The sequence below is a fragment of the Sus scrofa genome, chromosome 15, assembly GCF_000003025.6.
Source record: "Sus scrofa isolate TJ Tabasco breed Duroc chromosome 15, Sscrofa11.1, whole genome shotgun sequence".
NCBI lineage: Eukaryota > Metazoa > Chordata > Mammalia > Artiodactyla > Suidae > Sus > Sus scrofa.
Genome location: NC_010457.5, coordinates 25,114,983 through 25,139,138, shown reverse-complemented (window position 1 = coordinate 25,139,138; position 24,156 = coordinate 25,114,983). Strand labels below are relative to the sequence as shown.

The 24,156-nt window shown below is 40.1% G+C and overlaps 1 protein-coding gene across 2 annotated transcripts in view; it reads right to left on the bottom strand.

The window, feature by feature from the left end:
- Positions 1 to 24,156, bottom strand: part of MAP3K2 (mitogen-activated protein kinase kinase kinase 2) — a 96,628-nt gene that overhangs the window by 44,968 nt on the left and 27,504 nt on the right. For both annotated transcript variants that reach the window (XM_003359437.5, XM_005671635.3), the window contains exon 2: positions 10,490 to 10,558. In XM_003359437.5, coding sequence (XP_003359485.2) covers positions 10,490 to 10,496 — 7 coding nt within the window. In that variant the 5' untranslated portion in view covers positions 10,497 to 10,558. The remainder of the gene's footprint in view (positions 1 to 10,489; positions 10,559 to 24,156) is intronic.

Sequence of the window (24,156 nt, the reverse complement as noted above, 5' to 3'; positions counted from 1 at the left end):
ACAATAATTTATGTTCCAGAGCAGTGGCACCTAAAACATGCAAACTGGGAGTTCCCACTGTGGCTCAGCACAGGTTAAGGACCTGGTGTAGCCTCAGTGAGGATTTGGGTTCAATCCTGGACTCAGTGGGTTAAGGACGCAGTGATGTTGCATGCTACAGTGTGGATCACAGATGCGACTCAGATCTGGTGTTGCCATGGCTGTGGCCCAGGCTGGCAGCTGTAGCTCAATTTGACAAACCTAGCTTGGGAATTTCCATATGCTGCAGGTGCAGCCATAAAAAGGAAACAAAAACAAACAAAAAAACCATGAAAATTGGTACAACCACTATAGAGAACAGTATGGAGATTACTTAAAAGACTAAAAATAGAGTTGTCATATGATCTAGCAATATCACTCATAACCATGTATCCACAGAAAATCATAATTCAAAAAGATGTATGCATCCCAATGTTCACTGCAGTACTATTCATAATAGCCAAGACATTGAGGTAACCTAAACATCCACAAATAGAGTAATGGATAAAGAGGATGTGGTACAAGTACACAATGGAATATTACTCAGCCATAAAAAGGAATGAAATAAAGGCAATGCAACAACATGGATGGACACAGAGATTATCAATACTAAGTGAAGTAAGTCAGACAGTATCATATGATATCACTTATATGTGGACTCTAAAAAATCATACAACTAAACTTATTTACAAAACAGAAACAGACACACAGATTTTGAAAACTTATAGTTATCAAAGGGGAAAGGTGGGGGGTGATAAATTAAGAATCTGAGATTAACATATGTACACTACTATATATACTATATATATAAAATATATAGTATATATAAAATATATCATCAAACCACAAATCTACAATTGAAACAAAAACAAATAAGAAAAATCAACTCAACTACAACACTAAAGACAGTCATCAAACCACAAGAGGAGAGAACAAGAGAAGAAGGGAAGAAAAGGAAACAAAAACAAATCCAAAGCAACTAATAATATGGCAACAGGTACATACATATCAATAATTTTCTTAAATGTAATAGAATAGACACCCCAACCAAAAGACATAGACTGGCTGAATGGATACAAAAACAAGACCCACATATATATGCTCTCTTCAAGAGACCCACTTCACTTCTAGGGACACATACAAATTGAAAGTAAGAGGATGGAAGAAAATATTCCATGCAAATGGGAATCAAAAAAAATCTGGAGTAGCAATACTCATATCAGACAAAATAGACCTTAAATTGAAGAATATTTTAAGAGACAAGGAAGGTCGCTACATAATGATCAAAGGATCAATCCAAGAAGAAGATATGACAATTTTAAATATCTACACACCCAACATAGGATCACCACAACATATAAGGCAACTGCTAACAACTTTAAAAGGAGAAATCATAAAAAAAAAAAAAAATGGAGTTCCCATCGTGGCGCAGAGGTTAACGTATGTGACTAGGAACTATGAGGTTGCGGGTTCGATCCCTGCCCTTGCTCAATGGGTTAATGATCTGGCGTTGCCGTGAGCTGTGGTGTAGGTTGCAGACGTGGCTCAGATCCTGTGTTGCTGTGGCTCTGGCGTAGGTCGGTGGCTACAGCTCCGATTGGACCCCTAGCCTGGGAAACTCCATATGCCACGGGAACGGCCCAAGAAATGCCAAAAAGACAAAAAAATAAAATAAAATAAATAAATAAATAAAATAAAAATAAAAGGAGAAATCAATAATAACACAATAATAGTCGGAGACTTTAACACCCCACTTACAGCAATGGACAGATCATCCAGACAGACAATCAGTAAGGAAACACAGGCCCTGAATGAAGCAGTACACCAGATGGACTTAATAGATATTTATAGGACATTCCATCCAAAAGCAACAGAATACACATTCTTCTCAAGTGCACATGGAACATTCTCTAAGACTGACTACATCCTGGGCTACAAATCAAGCCTCAGTAACTTTAAGAAAATTGAAATCATATCAAGCATTTTTTCCAACCACAACGCTATACGACTGGAAATCAACAACAAGAAAAAAACTGCAAAAAACACAAACACCTTGCTTGTGGAGACTCAACAATATGCTACTAAACAACCAATGGATCACTGAAGATATCAAAGAGGAAATTAATAAATACCTAGAAGCAAATCAATAAATATATGACACTCCAAAACCAATGGGATGCAGCAAAAGCCATTCTAAGAGAGAAGTTTATAGCAATACAAGCCAACCTCAGGAAACTAGAAAAAGCTCAAATAAACAACTTAACTTTACAGCTAAAGCAGCTCAAGAGAGAAGAACAGACAAGACCTAAAGTTAGTAGAAGGAAAGAAATCATAAAGATGAGAGCAGAAATCAATGAAACAGAAACGAAGAAAACCATAGAAAAGATCAATGAAAGGAAATGCTTGTTCTTTGAAAAGATCAACAAAATGGATAAACCCTTAGCCAGACAAATCAAGCAAAAAAGAGAGAGGACTCAAATCAATAAAATTAGAAATGAAAAAGGAGACATAACAAAGAACATCACAGAAATACAAAGAATCATAAGAGACCACTATATGCAACTATATGCCAATGAAACAAAACCTAGAAGAAATAGACAATGAAAAAGAAAACCTAGAAGAAATTCTTAGAAAAGTACAATCTTCCAAGACTAAACCAAGATGAAATAGAAAAGATGAACAGACCAATCACAAGAACTGAAATTGAAACTGTGATTAAAAAACTTCCAACAAACAAAAGTCCAGGACCAGATGGCTTCACAGGAGAATTCCATCAAACATTTAGAGAAGAGCTAACACCTCTCCTTCTGAAACTATTCCGAAAAATGGCAGAGGAAGGAACACTCCCAAACTCATTCTATGAGGCCACCATCACCCTGATACCAAAACCAGACAAAGATACCACAACAAAAGAAAACTACAGGCCAATCTCACTGATGAACATCGATGCAAAAATCCTCAACAAAATACTAGCAAACCACATCCAACCATATATTAAAAGGACTGTATATATGATCAAGTGGGATTTATCCCAGGGATGCAAGGGTTCTTCAATATCTGCAAATTCATCAGTGGGATACACCACGTTAACCAACTGAAGAATAAAAACCATATGATCCTCTCAACAGACGCGGAAAAAGCCTTTGACAAAATCCAACACCCATTTCTGATAAAAACCCTTCAGAAAGTGGGCATGACGGGAACCTACCTCAACATGATAAAGGCCATCTATGACAAACCCACAGTGAACATCATTCTCAATGGTGAAAAGCTGAAAGAATTCCCGCTGAGATCAGGAACAAGACAAGGATGTCTGCTCTCGCCACTACTCTTCAACATAGTTCTGGAAGTCCTAGCCACAACAATCAGAGAAGAAAAAGAGATAAAGGAATCCAAATTGGAAAGGAAGAAGTAAAACTATCACTATTTGCAGATGATATTCTATTCTATTCTATTCTATTCTATTCTATTCTATTCTATTCTATTCCTAGAGAATCCTAAAGACTCTACCAGAAAACTGTTAGAGCTCATCCATGAATATGGCAAAGTCGCAGGATACAAATTAACACACAGAAATTGACTGCGTTTCTATATACTAACAATGAAAGATCAGAAAGAGAAATTAGGGAAGCAATCCCATTTACCATCACATCCAAAAGGATAAAATACCTAGGAGTAAACCCACCTAAAGGGACAAAAGACCTGTAGTCTGAAAAAACTATAGGATGCTGATGAAAGAAATCAAAGATGACACAAATAGATGGGATTGGAAGAGTCAATATTTATCAAAATGACTATACTACCAAAGGAAATCTACAGATACAATGCAATCCCTATCAAATTACCAAGGACATTTTTCCTAGAACTCAAAGAAAACATTTTAAAATTTGTTGGGAAGCACAAAAGACCCAGAATAGCCAAAGACATGCTGAAAAAGAAAAATGGAGCTGGAGGAGTCAGGCTCCCTGACTTCAGACTATACTACAAAGCAACAGTCATCAAAACCTTATGGTACTGGCACAAAGACAGAAATACAGATCAGTGGAACAGGATAGAAAGCCCAGAATTAAACCCACGCACCTACAGTCAACTCATCTATGACAAAGGAGGTAAGAATATACAAAGGAGTAAAGACAGCCCCTTCAGTAGGTGATGCTGGGAAAAGTGGACAGCCACATGGAAAAGAATGAAATTAGAACACTTCCTAACACCATACACAAAAATACACTCAAAATGGATTAAAGACCTAGATATAAGACCAGATACTATAAAACTCTTAGAGGAAAATATAGGCCAAACACTCTCCAACATAATGACAGCAACATCTTCTGCAATCCACCTCTTAGAGTAACAACAGTGAAAACAAAAATAAACAAATGGGACCTAATTAAACTGAAAAGTTTTTGCACAGCAAAGGAAACCCTAAACAAAACGAAAAGGCAACCCAGAGAATGGGAGAAAATCTTTGCAGATGATGCAACTGACAAGGGATTACTCTCCAAAATATATAAACATCTGCAGCTCAATACCAAAAAAACAAACAACCCCAACAAAAAATGCGCAAAAGATATAAACAGACAATTCTCCAAAGAAGACATATGGATGGCCAAAAAACACATGAAAAGATGTTCAAAATCACTCATCATTAGAGAAATGCAAATCAAAACCACTATGAGGTACCATCTTATTCCAGTCAGAATGGCCACCGTCAAAAAGTCTACAAACAGGAGTTCCCATCGTGGCACAGTGGTTAAGGTATCCAACTAGGAACCATGAGGTTGAGGGTTCGATCCCTGGCCTTGCTCAGTGGGTTAAGGATCTGCGTTGCCGTGAGCTGTGACATAGGTTGCAAATGTGGCTCAGATCCCACGTTGCTGTGGCTCTGGCACAGGCCAGTGGCTACAGCTCTGATTAGACCCCTAGCCTGGGAACCTCCATATGTCGCGGGAGTGGCCCTAGAAAAAGGCAAAAAGACAAAAAAAAAAAAAAAAAAAAAAGTCTACAAACAATAAGTTCTGGAAAAAATGGAACCCTATTACACTGTTGGTGGGATTGCAAATTGGTACAGCCACTGTGGAAAACAGGATGGAGATTCCTCAGAAAACTAAAAATAGAACTATCATTTGATCCAGCAATCCCACTCCAGGGCATCTATTCAGAGTAAACCATGACTCAAAAACACACATGTACTCCAATGTTCACTGCAGCACCTTTTTCCTTTTTTTTTTTTGTTTGTTTGTTTGTTTGTTTGTTTTTGGTCTTTCATCTTTTTACGGCCACACCACAGCATGTGGAGGTTCCCAGGCTAGGGGTCTAATAGGAGCTACAGCTGCTGGCCTATGCCAGAGCCACAGCAAAGCCGAATCCTAGCCGCATCTTCAACCTACACCACAGCCCATGGCAACAGTGGATCCTTAACCCACTGAGCGAGGCCAGGGATCGAACCTGCAACCTCACAGTTCCTGGTCAGATTCGTTTCTGCTGTGCCACAATGGGAACTCCCCACACATACTCTTAAATAATCTCTTCTACAGTACAGTTAATGTGATTTTGTGTGTGTGTGTATGTGTGTCTTTTTGCCATTTCTTGGGCCGCTCCCGCAGCATATGGAGATTCCCAGGTTAGGGGTCTAATCAGAGCTGTAGCCACCAGCCTACGCCAGAGCCACGGCAACGCAGGATCCAAGCCGCGTCTGCAACCTACACCACAGCTCACAGCAATGCCCGATCCTTAACCCACTGAGCAAGGGCAGGGACCGAACCCGCAACCTCATGGTTCCTAGTCGGATTCGTTAACCACTGCGCCACGACGGGAACTCCAGCACTCTTTTCAATAGCCAAGACATGGAAACAACCTAAATGTCCATCGACAGAAGAGTGAATCAAGAAGATGTCGTACATATACACAATGGAGTATTACTCAGCCATTAAAAGGAACGAAATAACAGCATTTTTTTTTTTTTTTTGGTCTTTTTAGGGCCGCACCCATGGCTTATGGAGGTTCCCTGGCTAGTAGTCTATTCGGAGCTGTTCCTGTGGGGCTAGCCAGAGCCACAGTAATGCCAGATCTGGGCTGTGTCTGCGATCTACACCATAGCTCACGGCAATGCCAGATCCTTAACCTACTGAGTGAGGCCAGGGATCTAACCCACAACCTCATGGTTCCTAGTCAGATTGTTTCCACTGCGCCATGACAGGAACTCCAATAATGGCATTTTTACCAACATGGATGGACCTAGAAATTATCGTGCTAAGTGAAGTCAGACAATGAAACACCAACATCAAATGCTATCACTTACATGTGGAATCTGAAAAAAGGACACAATGAACTTCTTTGCAGAACAGATACTGACAGACTTTGAAAAACGTATGGTTTCCAAATGAGAGAGGTTGGGGAGTGAGGCGATAAGCTGGGGGTTTGGGACGGAAATACTATAAAACTGGGTTGTGATGATCATTGTACAACTATAAATATAATAAATTCATTGAGTAATATAAAAAAAGAACCTACTGTAGAACACATGAAATTCTACTCAATATTCTGTAATAACCTATATGGTAAAAGAATCTGAAAAAGAATGGATGTATTTATATGTATAACTGAATCACTTTGCTGTATAGCTCACATTAATACAATATTATAAATCAACTATATAATATAAAATAAAAATTAAATTAAAAACCAAATTTTATATAAAACATTTTATTCTGTAAGGGAAGATCATTAAAAAGAATTTGGAAAGTCAATGGCTTCATTAATCTTTTAAACACACAAAGAACTGACTTCTCTGTGTTAATTTTTTATAGTGATACATTCTGTTCTATAGTGAAACTACTTGTATATTAAAATTAAAATAACAACTCAAAAGGTTGTGTTAATAAATTCCAGGTCTAGGAGTTCCTTTCCCGTCGTGGCGCAGTGGTTAACGAATCCAACTAGGAACCATGAGGTTGCAGGTTCGACCCCTGGCCTTGCTCAGTGGGTTAAGGATCCGGCATGCCATGAGCTGTGGTGTAGGCTGCAGATGTGGCTCGAATCCCACATTGCTGTGGCTCTGGCGTAGGCAGGTGGCTTCAGCTTCGATTAGACCCCTAGCCTGGGAACCTCCGTATGCTGCAGGAGCGGCCCTAGAAAAGGCAGAAAGACAAGAAAAAAAAGATAAAAATAAAAAAATAATAATAAATTCCAGGTCTAGAGAAAAATTTAATCTTTCAGAAAGTACCCTTTGTAAAGTAAAATTTCGATACAAGATTAGCTTAGCCAAAAAGAAACTGAGGCTGATTGGTATAATATATTACAGCACGTGTACTGTACATGGGTCCAACCCAGACTATGCCACTTACCAATAAAAATAAATCTTTCCTTAGGAAAACAGTAAGCCGAGAATGATCTGAACTGGAATATAATTAACTGATGTAATCTTCTAAAGAAAAGTAAGATCTTTAATTCTGCACTGGGGAGAGGGGAACTTTATTACCTAAACTTATCTATGTTCTAATTGTTTTCTTCATTAAACATGAATTTAGGCATTTTCACAATATTTAATGTTTAACATTTCATGTTTATTATTATATATAACTCCAAAATAAATTAAAGCCTGGGTCTATCATGTTTACATACACCAATTTCCTCATTTTAAAAATGAACAATACCATTTTCCGTTTTCTTCTGAGCCATGCCCATGTCATGTGGAAATCTGAACCCATGCCACAGCAGCAACCAGACCTACAGCAGTGACAACACCAGATCCTTAACCTGCTGTGCCACTAGGCAACTCCTAAATCCTGTTTTCTTTTCTTTTTCCTTCTTACAGCCACACCTGCGACATACGGAAGTTCCTGGACTAGGGGTCAAACTGGAGCTGCAGCTTTAGGCCACAGCCACGGCAACATGGGATCTGAGCCCCATCAGCAACTTGCGCCACAGGTTGCAGCAATGTTAGATCCTTAACCTACTGAGTAACTTCTTTGGTAGATGACATACACCTGAAGGGCTATTTAATTGAGTTTCTTCTGTTCCTGGATTGGGGAAGAATCAGATGATAAATAAGTACCCTTGACAAGATGTAAGCTAACAAATCCCCAAAAGATCAAGCAACAGAACAAGCACTGTTCTAACTGTTAGACTACTTTACTCTATTAAGAATCTCTACTGCGGTTAGAGTTTCTAGGAAGATTAGACAGGTTATAAATGTCATAAGGACCATGGGTTGATCCAAATAGCAGAAAGGATGAATGGAGGATCCCAGAGTCTGACCAACAGTCACAGAGAAGAAGCAGTGGATTTCTGACACAAATTTAAAGGATATTTAGTTGAGCACAAAACCAGAAGATATTTGGCAAATTGCAAATAAAAAATTTATCAGAAATGTTTAATTTGATATCTTATATACTTACTTAATAAACTTAAAATGTATTTACAGATGAAAATCCCTAATAAAAAAATTCAAATAGGAGTTCCCGTCATGGCTCAGTGGTTAACGAATCCGACTAGGAACCATGAGGTTGTGGATTCAGTCCCTGGCCTCGCTCAGTGGGTCGGGGATCCGGCATTGCCATGAGCTGTGGTATAGGTTGCAGACATGGCTTGGATTCTGTGTTGCTGTGGCTCTAGCGTAGGCCCTCGGCTACAGCTCCAATTAGACCCCTAGCCTGGGAACCTCCATGTGCCGCAGGTGCAGCCCCAGAAAAAGCAAAATTCAAAAAAATTCACACTTTTAAATATTCATGGTTTTTTGTGACTACCTTTGTGCATGTTTTTAAGCAATGACTCTGCTTTGTTGAATACTATAGTGAAGTATTTGAAAAGTACAGTGGAAACCAATTTAATACAAAGTTCAGACTGCAAGTGAGAGTAACAAAAATGAAAAGTTAAATTCAGTAAAAGATATCCAATTTGGAACTAGAGGCGAAGCTGATGATAGTGGAGAATATGGACCACATGATGGCACTGCACTCATCATTACAAAAACAGAAAGTGGAAGAGAAACTTAGAAAGTAGGAAGGTGAAAGTTTGGCTTATACATTTGCCACAAGCAGACACACTGAAAGTAGTATGCTAGCCCTTCCATTAAAGAACATGGACAAGAGCTCCCATCATGGCTCAGCGGAAATGAATCTGACTAATATCCATGAGGAAGCAGGTTTGATCCCTGGTTTCGATCAGTAGGTGAAGGATCTGGCACTGCCGTGAGCTGTGGTGTAGGTCACAGACACAGCTAGGAACCTGTGTTGCTGTGGCTTCGGTGTAGGCCAGCAGCTAGAGTTCCGATTTGACCCCTAAGCTGGAAACTTCCATATGCTGCAGGTTTGGCCCTAAAAGGACGAAAAAAAAATCCATAAGAACATGGACAGATTTAAGCTCACTGGCTTTAATGCCATGCATACACATATAAGAGTGAATATTACATCTGTTAAGCAAGTAGTAAGAACAGTGTGACAAAGACAAACATTGGCAAATACATATCAGGATTAAGATATTGGTCTAATTTTAAAAACTTAGATTCTAACTACCCAGTCCATGTTCTCCTGTTTAGGGTGGGGAGGGCCATTTGCTCCATTTCTTTCTAGTGTTTCCCTGTCTGATCCCTGACTCACACTGGAACCTCTACTCCAAGGGGAAAAGAAGGAAAAAAAAAAATAGTACAGAAGAAAACAAAATGACATATAAACTGAACACCCACAATCCATTCCCATACTTTAGTCTCCCTTTCTATTAACATTATGACACCACAGGAAATTCATAAGAGTTGTAAAACATACCCTCCTTGAGCAACAATGATTTACTGCTCCGTTCTGTTATAAAGTTTTATGATTTATTATTTTTAGCTGCTAATTTTTTTATCTATATTATTACACTGCTGGGTAGTTATAACAATCCATTCTTCACCATTTATTCAATTTTTAAAAGTCAGGTTTTGTGATCAAGTACTTTCTCTGGCCATCAGATGCTAAGAAAATCAAGCCATCTTAACAGTTTATTTTGAATGTCTACACTACGCCCTGCATTAACTGGTTATTCCAAAAATGTAAGTCAACAAAAAATTTACTTTAATTGAAAATCTAGGTGTTCCCGTTGTGGTTCAGCAGTTAGCAAACCCAACTAGCATCCATGAGGACAGAGGTTCGATCCCTGGCCTCGCTCAATGGGTTGGGGATCCCGTGTTGCCATGAGCTGTGGTGTAGGTTCACAAACATGGCTTGGATCCTGCATTACTATGGCCCTGGCAGCTACAGCTCCCATTTCACCCCTAGCCTGGGAACCTCCATATGCTGTGGGTGCAGCCCTAAAAGGCAAAAAAAAAAAAAAAAGGAAGAAAAAGAAAAAGAAAATCTACTAAATAAATAAAACATTACATAAATTTCTAAATCACAAATTTCTTCATAAAAAAGCTTATCATACATAGAAAAAAGTTTTCTCCCTCATTTTACCATTTAATTATAGATAAAAAATGCTTTTAGTTGGAACTCACCCATCATGGCAACCAGCTCAACTCTCTGAAAATTAGGGAAATGGTTCTCCCATCAGCATTCTTTATTGCCTAAGGAGGTAAAAAGATGAATATGTTAATCATAAGAAGAGAAGAGTCAGCCATAAAAAAGAAAAATGTCAGTATAAGTAACACTAATGATAAATGTAAAATATTCACATTTTACACATTTTGCTTGGGAATAGTGTTTTTATTTTTCCCAGATACTCCATTATTAAGAAAGAGCAAAAAAATCATTATTATGATTTAAATTTAAAATTATATTAAATTTACTTCGGTATTTTTCAGGTTCCTATCTAAGATAAAACAATTTTTTTTTTCTTTTTAGGGCCACACCCATGGCATATGCAAGTTCCCAGACTAAGGGTCAAAATCAGAGTTGACAGCCTATGCCACAGCCACAGCCACAGCCATGCAGGATCAGAGCTGCGTCTGTGACTTACACCACAGCTCACAGCAACGCCTGATCCCCAACCCAAGGAGCAAGGCCAGGGATTGAACCCACATCCTCTTGTACATAAAAGTCAGATTCATTTCTGCTGCGCCACAACGGGACCTCTAACAAAACAATTTTTGACAGTCAAAAAGCTTAAGAGACAATCTAATTAAATTCAAGTTCCAGGGCAATGGAAGGTACAAAGATGAGTGGAAAAGGTCATGTTAAGAGACAAAAAAGAGGACATCAGCAGAGTAGTAAAGACCTACATAAATTACCTCTTTCATAAAAGAAAAAATTATCAGAATCAGGAGTTCCTGTCATGGCTCAGCGGTTAACAAACCTGACTAGCATCCATGAGGACACGGTACGATCCCTGGCCTCATTCAGTGAGCTAAGGATCTGGCGTTGCAGTGGGCTGTGGCGTAGGAAGCAGATGCGGCTCAGATCCCGAGCTGCTGTGGCTCTGGCATAGGCCAGTGGCTACAGCTTCGATTCGACCCCTAGCCTGGGAACCTCCATATGCTGCAAGTGTGGCCCTAAAAAGACTATATATATATGAATCACAAAATGGAATAAACCAAATGCTTACAGCAGTCTGGCCAGCATTTAGGAGTCCGGGGTAAAAGAGGAAGCCTTGTGATGTTCTGACTTTCCTATTCCTAATCTTCTAACCTCTTACTCCCAGCACCCAAGGATCGATGTAAACCAGTAAGCCCACAGTCAACACGAAAATGAGCAGCATGGCAGCAAAATGGAGATGGAATGCCTTCAAAGCTTGATTCCTTAAAAACTGACATTATTTGACCTATCTAATGACTGGCTGACAGATTCTATTTGAAAGGCTGCTTTTATTTAATCTGACTCAAAGTTCTTCTAGCGTAATGTGCTTGAAGTGTTGAAATCAATCAGGGACAACTGCTGCTTGATGATGGAGAAAACAGTTGGGACAAACAATAGGTTAAGAAAAAAATTTTTTTTTAAATCTGAGGAATGAGATGTCAGTCGGGAACTTTGAAAAGCTCCAACAGATTCCTGGGAACCTAGAAGTCACACAAAGGCCCAGGGCTGCTGCATACACAAGAAAGGTCAACGAAGGCCCTAAACTTTCAGCTCTGGCTAACATTAAGGCTCTATGCAGCAGTAAGTGAAGAATAAAATGGAGCTGTAAATTGTGAGAATGTTAAAGGCCAGCCCCAAGACATACAGAGAAAAACTCTCAAAAGAGACTGAGACTTGCTGGTTCTAAGCATCTAAGGAAATCTCTGTCTAATTATTAGCTAATAACAAACTAACTGAGCAGTCTTCAGTGACCACACACAACAAATGCAAGACTTTAGAAAACAAGTTCCAGAAATTGGCACGACATAGTAAATCAACTTTAATTTTTTTTTTTTTTTTTGTCTTTTTGCCTTTTCTAGGGCTGCTCCCGTGGCATGTGGAGGTTCCCAGGCTAGGGGTCTAATTGGAGCTGTAGCTGCCAGCCTACACCACAGCTCACAGCAATACCAGATCCTTAACCAAGTGAGCAAGGCCAGGGATTGAACCCGCAACCTCATGGTTCCCAGTCGGATTCGTTAACCACTGAGCTGTGACAGGAACTCCCAACTTTAATTTTAAAAATGTAAAGCAAACAAACAAAAAATGAGTCCCCCCACAAAAAAGTGAGAGCTCCAGGAGTTCCCTTGTGGCATAGCAGGTTAAGGGTCAGTGCTGTCACTGCAGCAACCCAGGTCAATACTGTACTGCAGGGTCAATTCCTGGCCCAGGAATTCCCACATGCTGTGGGCTCAGCAAAAAAAATAAAAAAGATTTCCAAGAAGTCACTAAAGGAGTTCAGTTGTGATGCAGTGGGTTAAGAATCCGACTGCGGCATCTAGGGGCCACTTCAGAGGCTCGGGTTTGATTCCTGGCTCAGCACAGTATGTTAAAAGGATCTGGTGTTGGAATTTCTGTTGTGGCTCAGCAAGTTAAGAATCCAAGAAGTATCTGTGAGGATGTGGGTTCAACCCCTGGCCTCACTCAGCAGGTTGAGGATCCAGCACTGCTGAAAGCTCTGGCTGCAAGCATAGGTTGCAGATGTGGCTCGGATCCCACACTACTGTGGCTGTGGTGTAGGCCAGCAGCTGCAGCTCCGATTTGACCCCTAGCCTGGGAACTTCCATATATGCTGCATGTGCAGTGATAAAAAAGGAAAAAAAAAAAAAAAAAAAAAAAAGATCCAGAGTTGCTGCAGCCGTGGCTCAGATTCAATCCCTGCCCCAGGAACTTCCATATACCACAAGTTCAGCCATTAAAAAAATAAATAAATAAATAAACAAAAAACACTGGCAAGAGAGAATCTGATTCTAGAGGTGACACATTACAATATTTTAAATGCCCAGTTTTCAAGAAAAAAATGAGACACAGGAAGCATAGGAAGACATTAGTTCATACACCAAGAAAAACCAATCAACAAAAACTGAGGAAGTCCAAATGTCAGACCAATTAGACGAAGACATTAAATCAGCTCTTTCTGAGTGTGTGTGTGTGTGTGTCTTCTTAGGGCCACACTTGCAGCATAAGGAGGTTCCCAGGCTAGGGGTCGAATCGGAGCTGTAGCCACTAGACTACGCCACAGCCACAGCAACACCACTGTGGCTGATCAAGGCCAGAGATCAAACCTGGGTCCTCACCAATGTTAGATTTGTTTCTGTTGAGCCACAATGGGAATTCCTCATCCCCTCCGGCCCCCATTTTTGGCCATCCCAAGGCATATGCAGTTCCCAGGCCAGGGATCAGATCTGAGCCGCAGTCACAACCCAAGTTGCAGCTGCAACACAGATCCTCAACCTACTGTGCCAGAACAGGGATCAAACCCGAATCCCAAGGTTCCCAAGACACCAGTGATCCCATTGTGCCACAATGGGAACTCTAAATCAGCTCATTTTAAATATGTTCAAAGAACTAATGAAGCCATGTCTAAAGAACTAAAACATATAAGAATGTCTCGTGAAACAATACCAATAAGTAAACAAAAATTATAAAAAGGAACAACACAGGAGTTCCCGTTATGACTCAGTGGTAACAGACCTGACTAGTACCCATGAAGATGCAGGTTCAATCCCTGACCCTGCTCAGTGGGATAAGGACCCAGCATTGCCACAAACTGCAGTATAGGTTGCAGATATGGCTCGGACCTGGCATTGCTGTGGACAGCAGCTGCAGTTCTGATTCAACCCCTAGCCTGGGAACTCCCATATGTCATGGGAGAGGAAAAAAAGAGAAAAAAAAAAGGGAACAAAATAGAAATTCTGAAGCTAGAAAGTATAATAACTGAAATATCAGGCACACCAACAAATAAATAGGAGTTTCAGAAGGAGAGAAAAAAAAGGGGGCAAAAAGAACCCTTCAAGAAATTATAGCCCAAAACTCCTTAAATTTGATGAGAAAACAAGCTACACATCCAAGAAGCTCAACCTCCTAAAGTAAGATAAAATCAAAGTGATCTACTTTAAGAAACATCAGAATAAAACTGTTAAGAGACAGAGAATCTTGAGAGCAGCAAGAGAAGGAATTCATCATGTGCAAAGGATACTCAACTGTCTGCTCACTGGTAACCTAGGAGGCCAGAAGACAATGAGACGGCATATTCAAAGTGCTGAAAGTAAGATTCTCAACTAAGAATTCAATATCCAGCGAAACTATACTGCAAAACTGAAGACAAAATTAAGACATTCCTAGACAAACAGAGAATTCATCACAACAGGACTTGCCCTATAAGAAACATAAAAGGAGTCCTTCAGGCTGAAATGGACAGTATATCCAATCCACATGCAGAAAGAACACCAGTAAGGATGATTACACAAGTAAAAATAAAAAACAGTATAAATGTAATTTTGTTTCTAACTCTTTATTTCTCCTGACTACGTAGGTCTACCCCAAAGATGTCTACATCCTAATTCCTAGGCCCTTTGAATATATATGTATTACCTTACATGGCAAAAGGGACTTTGCAGATACTAGTTAAGAAATTTAAGTAGTTCCCATCGTGGCTCAGTGGTTAACGAATCCAACTAGAAACCATGAGGTTGCGGATTTGATCCCTGGCCTTGCTCAGTGGGTTAAGGATCCGGCATTGCCATAAGCTGTGGTGTAGGATGCAGATGCAGCCTGGATCCCATGTTGCTGTGGCTGTGGCATAGGCTGGTGGCTACAGCTCCGATTAGACCCCTAGCCTGGGAACCTCCATATGCTGCAGGAAGCGGCCCTAGAAAAGACAAAAAGACAAAAAAAAAAAAAAGAAAGAAAGAAAGAAATTTAAGATGGGATGGTTATCTTGGATTATGTGGCTGGACCCAACATAAACACAGGGGTCCTATTTATTTCTCTGTTTTTTAGGGCTGCACCCAAGGCATGCAGAAGTTCCCAGGCTAAGGGTTGAATCAGAGTTATGGCTGCCAGCCTTTGTCACAGCCACAGCAATGCCAGATTCAAGCAATGTCTGTGACCTACACCACAGGTCACAGCAACACCGAATCCTTAACCCACCAAATGAGACCAGGGATTGAACCCACGTCCTCATGGATACTAGCCGGGTTTGTTACCGCTGAGCCACAACAGGAACTCCAGGGGTCATTATAAAAGAAAGGTGCAAGCTGGAAAGTGTCAGGACAACACTGTATAAGAAAAACATGACCAGTCATTGTTGGCTTTGAAGATGAAATGGGGTGGCCATGAGCCAATGTATGAAGGCAGCTGCAAGAAGGTGGAAAATGTAAGAAAACAGATTTTCCCTTAGAGCCTCAGGAAGGGACAGAAATGATGACACCTTGATTTTAGTCCAGAGAGACTCATTTGAGACTTCTGACTTCCAAAACTGTAATAAACTTATGCTGTTTTGACACCAAATTTTTGGTAATTGTTGCATCAGTATGTACGTAGGAAGTAATCAAGACCACGCCCAGTTTCAATGACTTGCCAGAGTACTCACAGGACACACCAATATAGTCGTACTGAGAGCTAAAATTTATTATGACAAAAGGTTACAAAGCAAAATCAGCAAAGGCAAAAGGGTACATGGGACAAAGTCCAGGGCAATCTCCTAAAGATCCTTTTTCAGTAGAGTCATATAGGACATGACTGATGAGTTATGACAACACATGTAAAATGTCATCAACCAGGAAATATTTTGAGACTGGGCACCCAGGATTTTTATTAGTGGCTGATCATATAGATATCCTCTGTCTAACACATACCAAAATTCCAGATTCCCAGATGAAAAGCAAGTGTTTGACATAAACTAAATTGTTTGTATAGGCAGCTTAGGCACAACAAGCCACTCTTATCAATTAGGTAGGTGGAAGCCCTCCTGGAATCCAAGTTCTCAGATGCCAGCCAAGAGCAGACCTTATAAGCAGTTCATTCTAAGGATAAGCAGTGAGGCCTACATTAACTCTTTTCTACACAAGCAGCAGCAGGAAACTAACGCATGTTTAAAGAAACTGAATTAAGGAGTTCCCGTTGTGGCGCAGTGGTTAACGAATCCTACTAGGAACCATGAGGTTGGGGGTTCGATCCCTGCCCTTGCTCAATGTGTTAACGATCCGGCGTTGCTGTGAGCTGTGGTGCAGGTTGCAGACTCGGCTCAGATCCCGCACTGCTGTGGCTGTGGTGTAGGCTGGCAGCTACAGCTCCGATTAGACCCCTAGCCTGGGAAACTCCATATGCGGTGGGAGAGGCCCAAGAGATGGCAAAAAAAAAAAAAAAAAAAAAAAAGAAACTGAATTAAGCATGTTGTTGGGTATACAATATATAGATACAATTTATATAATAACAATAGCACAAAGGAAGGGAGGGGGTGAAGTTAAACAAAAGAAAAGTTTTCTGTACCACTATACTTAAGTGGGTAATAACTCAGATTACACTGTTTTAAATTGAGATGTTAATTTTAGTCCCCACGTCAATAACTGAAGTATAAATTTTTTTAAATGGAAAAAGAAACAAGAAAATTAAAATAGCATACTAGAGGAGTTCCTGTTGTGGCTCAGTGGAAATGAATCCGACTAGTATCTATAAGGATGTGTGTTCAATCCCTGTCCTCGGCCAGTGGGTCAGAGATCTGGCATTGCTGTGGCTGTGGTGTAGGCCGGCAGCAGTAGCTCTGACTCGAGCCCTAGCCTAGAAACTTCCATATGCCATGGCTGTGGCCCTAAAAAGCAAAAAAAATAAAATAAAATAGCACACCAGAAAATGCCTATTTAACACAAAAGAAGGCAGTAATGAAGGAATGAGGAACAAAAAAGATATAACACATAGAACACAAATATAAAACGGCAGATGTAATCCATATTTCTACATACTAGCAGTGAGTAAGACAAAATTTAGAAATAAATTCCATTAATAACAGCATCAAAGGAATAAAGTACTTAAGAACATATTTAACAAACAAAAAAATCTTGTACATTGCAAACTATAAAACATCGAAAGAAACTGAAATAGATCTAAGTATAAGGAAAGACATCTCACGTTAATGGATTGGAAGAAAGTATTTTTAAGAAAGCAAAACTCTTAAAGTGAACTACAGATTCAGTGTAATCTCTATCAAAAGTCCAATGGCCTTTCTTCGCAGAAATGAAAAAGCTAATCTTTAAATTCATGTGTAACTATAAGGGACCCCTAATAGCTGAAACACTGAAAAATAAAGCTGTAGGGTTCATAATTCCTGATTTTAAAAATTACTACAAAGTTATAGCAATCAAAGCAGTGGAGGTACTGACATAAAGATAGAGACTGGTGGAACAAAATTGAGAGTTGAGAAATAAACCCAGGAGTTCCTGCTGTGGTGCAGTGGCTTAAGGATCTGGTGTTGCTGCAGCTATGGCATAAATTGCAACTGCAACTTGGATTCAATACCAGCCCAGGAGCTTCCATACGCCGTGAATGCAGCCGAGAGAGAGAGAAAGAGAGAGAGAGAAACCCAAATATACATAGTCACATGATTTTAAACAAGATGCCAAGACAATGGGGGAAATTATAGTCTTCAATAAATGCAGCTGGACAACTAGATATTCACATGCCAAAGCAAGAAGTTGGATCCCTACCCTCATACAATATACAAAAAATAATTCAAAATAGCTTGAAAACTAAATAGAAAAGCTAAATCTATAAAACACTTACAAGGGAACAGAGGTATAAACATCATTTTCTACCAATCACCCTGAGTTTCTCAATGTAGAACTCACCTAAAATGCACAAGTTTTAAATATACATTTTACATATGTATTCACCCAAATAACCACCAGATACACATATATTTCCAAGACTCATGAAGGCTTCTTGGAAAGCTTTCATGGGTCTTGGAAATGTACCCATTCCCACTCACCCTTTCTTCATAAGAGTAATCATCACCTTGACATTTATTGACATAGGTTAGTTTTGCTCTTTAAAACTTCATGTTAATTGAATTATACAATATATACTTAATACTTATATTCACTTGGTATCTTTTATATCTCTGAAATTCTTCCACATTGCCTATCTGAGTATTCTGTTTACTTTCATTGCTGTGTAATATTCCACTATAGGCCTCAATTACCTCAATCAATCTACTAATTCTTTTTTTTTTTTTTTTTTTTGTCTTTTTGCTATTTCTTTGGGCCGCTCCTGTGGCATATGGAGGTTCCCAGGCTAGGGGTCCAATCGGAGCTGTAGCCGCCAGCCTACGCCGGAGCCACAGCAACGCAGGATCCGAGCCGCGTCTGCAACCTACACCACAGCTCATGGCAATGCCGGATTGTTAACCCACTGAGCAAGGGCAGGGATCGAATCCGCAACCTCATGGTTCCTAGTCGGATTCGTTAACCACTGCGCCACGACGGGAACTCCAATCTACTAATTCTATTACTGATGGATATAAGGCTTGACGTTACTGGTTATTACAAATAAAGCTTCTACGAACCTTCTTAAACAAAACTTTTGGTAAAAATAAACACATATTCCTGTTGAATATATACCCAGGGAGGGAACTGCTAGATCTTTAAGACATACACATAGTTATTAGCTTTAGCAGTTATGGCCTAACATTTCTTCAAAGTGGCTATGTTAAATACATATACTCTCATCAGCAGTGTAATAGCATTCCAATTCTTCCACATCCTCACCAACTCTACTGGTCATTCTAGCAGCTGTGTTCTATCTTACTATAGTTCTAATTTACATTTATCTGATGATTAGTGACGGTGAATACCATTTTCTTTGGTTTACTGGCCATTTCTTGATATCCTTTTCCGTAAAGTGACCATTTTACAGTGTGCAGAAGTCTTTTTAGATCCAAGAATTTTACTGAATATGCTCACTATGGTCTATATCTTAGCCTTACACTTTGTTTACAGTACCTTGAACAAATTTAACATAGTAAGTTTACAGTGGAGAATTTGGGCAACTCCTTAATTAGGTGATCAAAATTAATATCACATATGATAGATAGATGGATATCCTGTGTGTGATATTCTGAGAAGGACACAACATAAACTAAGTGGTTTTCTGAGAATGTATAACCTAATAAAGAAAATTCAAGAAAACATAGAATGAAAAACACTATATTTAAACAACAGGGAGACTGCATTCCTCAAAAATATCCTTGAGGAGTTCCTGTCATGGCTCAGCAGAAACAAATCTAACTAGCATCCATGAGGACACGGGTTCTATCCCTGGCCTCCCTCAGTGGGTTAATGATCCGGCATTGCCATGAGCTATGGTGTTTTGCTGTGGGCTGCGGTGTAGGTTGCAGATGAAGCTTGGATTTGGTGTTGCTGTGGCTGTGGTGCAGGCCAGCAGCTGCAGCTTCAATCCAACCCCTAGCCTGGGAACCTCCATATGCTGTGGGTGCGGCCCTAAAAAAAAATCCTTGAGATAAATGTCAAAAAAGGGCTATGAAATTGTTGCAGATTCAAGGAGAGTAAAGAAACATGGCAACTTGTTGAATCCTGACCCTGGACTGGATCCTGTACTAGAGGAAAACAATGCCATAAAGGTCATAACTAAGTCAAAAAACAAAACTGGAATATGCAGTTATTTTTATTCAGAAAGGCTACATTCCAGTTACTACTGTCTCTTCTTTGTTCTTTTGTCTTTTTGTCTTTTCCAGGGCCACACCTGCGGCATATGGAGGTTCCGAGGCTAGGGGTCTAATCAGAGCTATAGCCGCTGGCCTATGCCAGAGCCACAGCAATGCCAGATCTGAGCAGCATCTTCGACCTACACCACAGGTCACGGCAACGCCGGATCCTTAACCCACAGAGCAAAGCCAGGGATCAAAGCTGCAACCTCATGATTCCTAGTCGGATTTGATAACCACTGAGCCAAGACAGGAACTCCTATCTTTGTTCTTTTTATTCTCACTATTAGAGAGCCTTTAATATTTGCATATGAATCATAAAAATGTGTATGTGTGTTTGGTGGTTATTAATTGGCATGAAAGATATGAGAAATGAATTTTCATTCAACAAATTGGTAGGATTCAAATATATGGACAGCCTAAAATACCACTAAAACACTGCTCTACTGCATAAACAGATTATAAAAGCCAATATTCTTCACTTCTTTATTTTTATTTTTTTGTCTTTTTAAGGCCACACCTGCGGCATATGGAGGTTCCCAGGCTAGGAGTTGAATCAGAGCTGCAGCTGCCAGCCTACACCACAGCCACAGCAACTATGGATTAGAGCCGCATGTGCAACCTACACCACAGCTCACAGCAATGCCAAATCCTTAACCCACTGAGCAAGGCCGGGGGACTGAAGCTGCATCCTCACAGATACTAGTCAGATTAGTTTCTGCTGAACCACAACAGGAACTCCTGTTTTTTAAATTTTTTAAAAAATTGAAGTATTTACAATGCTGTGTTAGTTTCTGGTTTACACCAAAGTGAGTCAGTTATACACACACATACACATTTTTAATATATTCTTTTCCATATGGCTTATCTCAGGATATTGAATATAGTTCCTTGTGCTACGCAGTAGGACCTCATTATTAATTTATCCTATATATAATAGTTTGCATCTGTGATCTCTCTACTCCCACCCCATCCCTCTCCCTTTGCTGGCAACCACAAGTCTATTCTCTAAGTCTGTGAGTCTATTTTTGTTTTGTAGATATATTCATTTATATCATTTTTTTTAGATTCCACATATAAGTGATATCACATGGTATTTGTCTTTCACTTTCTGACTTCACTTAGTATGAGAATCTCTAGTTGCATTCATGTTGCAGCAAATGGCATTATTTCATTCTTTTTTATGGCTGAGTAGTATTCCACTATATGTACATCTTTTTTTTTTTTGGTCTTTTGACTTTTTTAGGGCCACACCCAAGGCATATGGAGATTCCCAGGCTAGGGGCCAATCAGAGCTGTTGCTGCTGGCCTACGCCAGAGCCACAGCAACACCAGATCCGAGTGACTTCTGCAACCTAGACCACAGCTCATGGCAACACTGGATCCCTAACCCACTGAGAGAGACCAGGGATGGAACCTGCAACCTCATGGTTCCTAGCTGGATTCATTTCTGCTGTGCCACATCTTGTTTTTGCTTGTTTGTTTGTTTGTTTGTTTGTTTCCTTTTTTCCATTTCTTGGGCCGCTCCTGCGGCATATGGAGGTTCCCAGGCTAGGGGTCTAATCGGAGCTGTAGCTGCCGGCCTACACCACAGCCACAGAAACGCAGGATCCGAGCCGCGTTTGCGACCTACACCACAGCTCACGGCAACACCGGATCCTTAACTCACTGAGCAAGGCCAGGAATCGAACCTGCAACCTCATGGTCCTAGTTGGAGTCGTTAACCACTGCGCCATGACGGGAACTCGTGCGCCACATCTTCTTAATCCATCTGCTGATGAACATTCAGGTTTGTTTCTATGTCTTGGCTACTGTGAACAGTGCTGCTATTAACAGAGGTTCACGTATGTTTTTGAATTACAGTTTTGTTTGGATATATGCCCAGGAGTGGGATTGCTAGATGGTAACTTGATTTTTAGTTTTCAGAGGAGCCTCCACACTGTTTTCCACAGTGGCTGCACCAACTTACATTCCCACTGTAACCCTTTTCTTCATAACCTCTCTAGCATTTATAATTTATAGACTTTTTTTTTTTTTGGCTGCACCTGCAGTATGTGGGAGTTCCTGGGCCAGGGATCAAACCTGTGCCATAGCAGCAACCTGAGCCACAGCAGTGACGACAGATCTTTAACTGGCTGAGCCACATGGGAACTGCTGTTATTTGTAGACTTTTTAATGATGGCCATTCTGACCAGTGTGAGATGGTACTTCACTGTAGTTCTGATTTGCATTCCTTTAATAATTAGTGATGCTGAGCATCTTTTCATGTCCCTACTGGCCATCTGTATGTCATCTTCAGTGAGTCTTCGCCCTGTTTTCTGTCTTTTTTCTTTTTGGCTATACCCTCAGCATATGGAAGTTCCCAGGCCAAGGACTTAATCAGAGCTGCAGCTTCAACCCACACCATAGCCATGGCAACACCAGATCTTTAACCCACGCACCACAGAGGTAATTCCTAGTGTCATGCCTTATATTTAAGTGTTTAAAACCATTTTAAGTTTATTTTTGTGTACGGTGTGTTCTAATTTCACTGATTTACATGTGTCTGGTCAGCTTTCCTAACACCAACTGCTGAAGAGGTTATCTTTTCTCCACTGCCTCTTTGCTCAATTTTTTTTTTTTCTTTTTTAGGGGCACACTTGTGGCATAATGGAAGTTCCCAGGCTAGGTGCTGAATTGGAGCTTCAGTCACCAGCCCACATCACAGCCACAGCAATGCCAGATCTGAGCCACATCTGCAACCTATACCACAGCTCACAGCAACACTGGATCCTTAACCCACTGAGCAAGGCCAGGGATCAAACCTGCATCCTCATAGTTACCAAATTTGTTTCCTCTGAGCCACGACAGGAACTTCATTTTGTGGCATTTTTATTTGACCTTGCTCCACTCCCTCCCTACACAGTTTTGGAGCAAACATCAGCCAGGTTCCCAAATCCCTCCCTCAAACCAGAAGGAACAAAGCAAACTTATCTTCAACATTCTCAGCTCCTGGAGGCTGCCTGAAGAACTGCTCTCTGTTCTACCTCTCAGAGCTCAGGTGGGGAAGATGCCAGTACTACTTGGGTAAACTGCAGAAGGCCTATAGACCTGCAGATGCCTGGAACAAGAGATTATAGTAGAAATACATATAAAAGATCAGCTGAGGTCCTGAGGAGAAGATTCTGGGGTAAGATTTTTTAGGAATTTAAGACCTTTAAAAGCAACTGTATATATGAGGGAACCGAAAAAGTCATATGGAGATTTGGCAAGTGGAATGCCCAGAAAAGGCCTAACACCAAAAGCCCTCACACTGTGCTGATCCAAACCTCCAGAGCACACTCAGCTTATTAGTTAAGGACTGGTCTGGTAGACACAAAATCAGTCTGCCAACAGGGAGCAGTGATAGCTTTATCAATTTTCAATGAAAAATTACAGAGCATAAAAAAACAAAAAGTAAGAGAACATGACCCATTCAAAGGAAAGAAATAAAGTGGTAGAAACCAGCCCTAGAGAAGCACAGGCGATGGACTTACTAAAGACTAAAACCAACTGTCCTAAATATGTTTCAAGAGCTCAAAGAAAATACAAAGAGGAAAAAAAAAAAGGGAAACATAAACAAAATTAGAGTATCAACAATAAGAAATTATAAAAAGGAACTGAACAATTTCCAGAGCTGAAAAATAAAGGGGTTCAACAGAAGACTTGAGCAAAAAGACAAATCAGCAAACTTAAATATAGAACATTTGAAATTACGAAGGCTGAAGAACAAAAAGAAAATATAATGAAGAAAAGTAAACAGACCCTAAGGAACTCATGGGACACCATCAAGCAGACTGACAGATCATTATAAACATTACAGAAATCTGAGAAGAGGAGGGAGTAAAAGGGACACAGAGGTTATCTGAAGAACTAATGGCTCCGAACTTTCCAAATGCGATAAAAGATGAATCTACAAATCCAAGGAGTTCAATAAATTATAAGTAGGATACACCCAGGCAGATCTACACCAAGACAGAGTATAATCAAACTGTTGAAAGACAGAATCTTGAAAGCAGCTAAAGAAATATCAATCACAGAGATCCTCAAAAAGATTATCAATAGGAACTATGGAGGACACAAGGCAGTGGGATAAAA